The sequence below is a fragment of the Otolemur garnettii genome, unplaced genomic scaffold, assembly GCF_000181295.1.
Source record: "Otolemur garnettii isolate 467f Iridium unplaced genomic scaffold, OtoGar3 scaffold00175, whole genome shotgun sequence".
NCBI classification, from domain to species: domain Eukaryota; kingdom Metazoa; phylum Chordata; class Mammalia; order Primates; family Galagidae; genus Otolemur; species Otolemur garnettii.
Window position 1 is genome coordinate 620,757 of NW_003852570.1, and position 5,140 is coordinate 625,896.

Consider the following 5,140-nt stretch of genomic DNA (forward strand, 5'->3'; position numbering starts at 1 on the left):
AGGCTTCAGAATGGTATGGCTGGGGTGGAGATGGACCAAAGTCAATGCAGACTCTAAGGTCTATGTGACTGAGTATAGTGATAGGGCAGAATGAGCTACAATGATTTGTGTTAGGTGGCTTGACAGACTAGGACAGGTGGCCCTAGTTTAGATCAAGAAATATAATATGGAGAGGAATTTAAGAGGCTTTCCCAACTTTTCTTCATCTTTCCTCTCTGACATAAGCTTAGTGATTTATTAGTACACTACTCTTCCATAGGCTTAGAAATTACAGTAACTTGTTAGAGTTACTTCACTGTTACTCTAGAGGGATGGTTAAAACTACCTCTACTAGGTAGGCCTATACATCTCCATGGGAAAAAATAGTTTAAGAACTGTGATTGTCACCTATTTACTTTCTCCTGGGCCTAGAAGTCATTTGGGTCACATTGCATGGACTTTGGAAAACCACCTGTCTTTGGGTAGATGCAATATGATATCTAATATAGTCACTGAGGATTATGGTATGGAAATTTGTGTATTGTTCTTACTAAAGGCCTGAGTTCATATTTTCATGCTATGAATAAGTGTGATAGATAATGTTTCATGTTGACACTGAAATGACGAAAATAGCTAATTGAGTCTTCAAATCCTGAAGTATAATTATACATGGGAGATAAAATCGATCCTATGTTTATAACATTTTGTATGCATAGCATAATATATTGTCTATCCTACTGAAAATATAACCAAACATATGATATTGGAATGTAAATTGTGATTAACAATATAAATATATAACTACATTTCCTTGGAATATAGAGACTCATCATCTTTTGTAAGAAGCTTAAGTGATTATAGTTGGTCCAAGCTACTAATTTCTCTGTGCCTTAGGTTCACAAATAAAACTATTGAGTTTAATTGATAACATATGCCCATAGGGTGTCACTGAAATTTAACAGTTTAAGTCTTAAAGACTTGCTGACGAATTACTAATGAATATGTCAACATCAATGATGGTGGAGCATAATGCTTCAAATAGGTCTTGCCACGAAAATGAGAAATCTTCATATAGGTAGAACAGAATAACTAAGAAAATCTGTGTTTTCTGTGAGTACTTTCCTATGGCTTGGGTATTGCAAATGTTTCTGATATATTTGCATTTCAGGTCACATTCAGTTTTTTTTTTTTTAGCATAATTCAGTTGCCATGGTTGAAGTGGTATGGTTACTCACAAAGGTTTTTGCATAGAGTTGAATGTTTTCATGAAAATCTTGCCTTGAAAGCCTTCTTCTAAATTCATTAGTTGTAAAGTAGTATATAACTGGGTCAAGGCAGGAGTTCAGACTAGCAAGACAAAGAGCCACAGAATGGAATATTAGAATTACCCTTCTAGCTAGGCAGCTTTTAATTTCCTTAGACTTTACCAGGAAATCTAAAGGAAAACTGAAGTGATAAGGTGCAAAACAAATTAGGAATACTCCTGTACAGGTTAGAATCATCTTCAAGGCTTTCTTTTTCTCTCCAAGATCTTGAGACACAGGGTATTTATCTTGCAGTGATAAAACTGTCTTCCAGGTACAATACAGAACAATCAGAAGCGGAGTTACAAACCCAATCAACTCTCCCACAGTCATCATGGCAACAGACTGGGTCAGACTGACATTTCTGGTAGGTAGATCCACAAAGCATTTGGTTCTGTTGCCAGGAATGTCCTCACTGTTTCTGAGGAGAGGGAAGAGTAGACAGGCGAGGCAGATAATCAGCCAGCCAGAAATACTGATGTATAGGTCATATTTCTGTTTGCAGTCATGGAAACGTAAAGGATACATGAGAAACCAAAATCGTCGCACACTGATACAGACCAAAAAGTAGATGCTTGCATACATGTTAACATACTTCAGGTAGAAACAAAACATGCAGAAGCCGGGTCCAAATGGCCAGTCATGATTCAAGTAGTAAAAGATTCTCATTGGCAGAGAGAGAACTTGTAGCAAGTCAGCAATGGCTAAGTTTATCATAAATATCACAGCCCGTTTGGTTTCTTTCATATAACCATAAAATATCCACAAGGCTAGTATGTTCCCTATAAGACCTGGCACAAGGATAACAGTGTATGTGACTGCATAGATAAAGTACCGAAAATCTATATCATCTCTATCTGGTCCAGTACATGTGTCATTAGCAGGCATGATCCTCTTTAGATAAAACTATCTTTGCCTTATGGTGGTTCAGAACCTTAATTCATGATCAACTGCTGCCTCTTCTAAAAGATGGATTGTCAGTGAGTTGGAGATACTGAATATAAGATAACTTTCTTTTTGCTGCACCTGTCCGAGCCTCTACGTATGATTTGGGACTTCTAGAAGAACTATCTGCAAGTTACTTTGGATTTGTCTACAGTAACTACATAGTATTCTAGCATGCAAGCACAGATGACAAGTTGCTATAATCCTACTTGTTTATTTATTAGAAGGCCTTCTGGGACATTACGACAGATGATTCTTTGCCATTTGGATCATGTCATAGAGCAACTCCTCAAATTCCTATGTGATGACAGTTATCTCTTCACAGATGTTTGGCAGACTGTTTTTTATTTTGTTTTGTTTTGGGTTTGAGGGGGTTGGGTTGGCCCATATAGAAGAAACGTTTGCTTTAGTGTGCAGTGGTCCACCACTCTTCAGGAAGTTGAGTAGTTTGTTTTCGTGTACAGTGGATCCACCAGTCTTCAGGGACTTGGAAAGTTTTCCAGGACTTTTTCAGTTATGTTTTAAACGCTAAAAGTGGGAAGCAAAGGCAGAGCTACAAGTACAAGAAAATAAGTTATTTATTGTCTGGCATACTTTCAAACAAAGACAAAGCCTACACAAAGAAAAATACATTTGCATAGTCATTGTGTCAAAACCCCATGTTTGCATTAATGTATACAGCTATCATTTAATAAAAAAAAAAGAAAAAAGAACACACACACAAAAATACATTACATTGAATGAAAAATTTTGATATGAGTGAGGATAATGAGATAGTTTCTATACGCCACTTTATAATCATAGAAAAGCATAGCCAGAAAGAACTTGAGAAGTAATACAGCCTCTTGTTACTCAAAATCCATGAACCAACATCTCTCGGGAGCTAGTTAATAATTCAGAAGAATCCCAGGCCTTATCCTTGACCTATTGAATCAGTATCTGCATTTTAAAAGTTACTTCATAAGAATCTTCTGTATATTAAAATTTGAGAAACTCCAATCTAGACCATTGCTTCACAAACCTCATAGATTCTAAGATTCATCTATAGAAGTTAAAAAAAAATACAGCTTTCTGGGTAGAAATTCTGATTGAGTATGTATGGCATAGGGTCTGAAATTTGTATTTTTAAACATTTTCCATAGGATTCTTACATACCCAGCTGAGCATTGTCCCAAACCATCATTTGTTTTACCCAAATCCTTTCCAGATGTCTGACAATAAGTGAGCAACCAGCCTCTCTTTAAATACTTCTATTTTGGTGGGTCATTTAGCCACCTCTTTATTATCTAAGACAACAGACCATAGCATAAAAACAGTGAATTAAAATCCCCAGAAAGTTGACTCATCTGGCTCTATAACCCTTATTCTGAGGTAAACAAATTTATTTACTTTAGTTGCCTCAATATTGCTGAAAAATAGGACTTAACTAAGTTTAAATACATGTGGGAAGAACAAAAACTAAATAGGAACTGTGAAGCATACTGCTTTGAATTATCAAATCCTTATGGTTTAACATGTGCTTTGTTCAGCCCTAGAAGAAATTTGTTATTATTATTAATTTTCCTCAATTTACTGGTAAGTAAAGTAGAACATTTTGTTCAAAAATATGGTGCTCATTTTATTTCTACATCTTAGTCTTGATGACAAGTATGAATCATGCCTTCAGGTTAAAGTTAAATACTTGGCTTGGTGCCCATAGCAAAGGTTACAGCACCAGCCACATATACTGAAGTTGGTGGGTTCAAACCTGGCCAGGACCAGCTAATGGCAACGATAGCTACAACAACAACAACAAAAAAAAAAAATAGCTGGGCATTGTGACAGACACCTGTAGTCCCAGCTACTTGGGAGGCTGAGGCAAAAGAATCATTTAAGCCCAAGAGTTGATGGTTGCTGTGAGCTGTGATGTCAAGGCACTCTATCGATGATGACATAGGGGGATTCTGTCTCAAAAAAAAAAGTGAAATACTTGCAATTTCTGAGGTCAAGAAGATGAAGAAATACAGTGTTATGAAACACAATGAAACACAATTATAAAGACTAAAATCAATATTGAAACAATTTTGAAAATTTTGGTTAATAAGCTCTCAAACTTAAATACCTCTTTGAAATATTTTCACAGTGATTTTGATTACATAACACACAAAATTAGATGGAAGACAATAGATATATTAAAGGGTTCTCATCATCACTAATCATCAGGGAAATATAAATCAAAACCACAATGAGATACTATCTTCCACCTGCTAAGATGGCTATTATCTATAGACAAGAGATAACAAATGTTTGCAAAGAGTTGGAGAAAAAGGAACCCTTATGTACTGTTGTTGGAAATATAAGTTATTATAGCCATTATAATAAAACAGTAAAACAGTATGAAATTTCTCCCAAAAATCAAAACAAGAACTACCATATGATCCAACAATATCACTCCAGGGTAAATATCCAAAGGAAATAAAATCAGTGTCTCAAAGACATACATTGTACCTGCAACCCCAGGTTCATTGCAACATTGTTCATAATATCCAAGATAGGGAAATAACCTATATGTTCACTGAAGATTGTATGGATAAAGAAAATTAAGTGTATATATGTACAATGGAATATCATTCAGCCACATAAAAGAATAGCTTGCCATTTGTAGCAACATGCGTGAATCTGGAGCAAAACATACTAAGTGAAATATGCCAGTCACAAAAAGATAATATCACATGATCTCAGTTAAATGTGGAATCTAAAATAATTTAACACAGAGAAGCAGAGAAGAGAATGGTGATTGTCAGAGGTTGAAGAAAGCAAGACTTGGAGAGATAGATGTTGGCCAAAGGATACAAACCTTTAGTTACAGATGAATAAGGTCCAATGTCAAGGCTGGGGACCAGCCAGGTCTCAGGCCTGGCTTAACTAGGTTC

At 35.8% G+C, this 5,140-nt stretch overlaps 1 protein-coding gene across 1 annotated transcript; it reads right to left on the minus strand.

Annotated features, from left to right (window-relative positions):
- Window positions 1-961: 961 nt before the first annotated feature.
- GPR174 (G protein-coupled receptor 174) lies at window positions 962-2,202 on the minus strand. The gene has a single exon (XM_003800448.2). The coding sequence runs from the start codon at window positions 2,169-2,171 to the stop codon at window positions 1,170-1,172; it is 1,002 nt and encodes a 333-aa protein (XP_003800496.1). The 5' UTR covers window positions 2,172-2,202; the 3' UTR covers window positions 962-1,169.
- Between the last annotated feature and the right edge of the window lie 2,938 nt (window positions 2,203-5,140).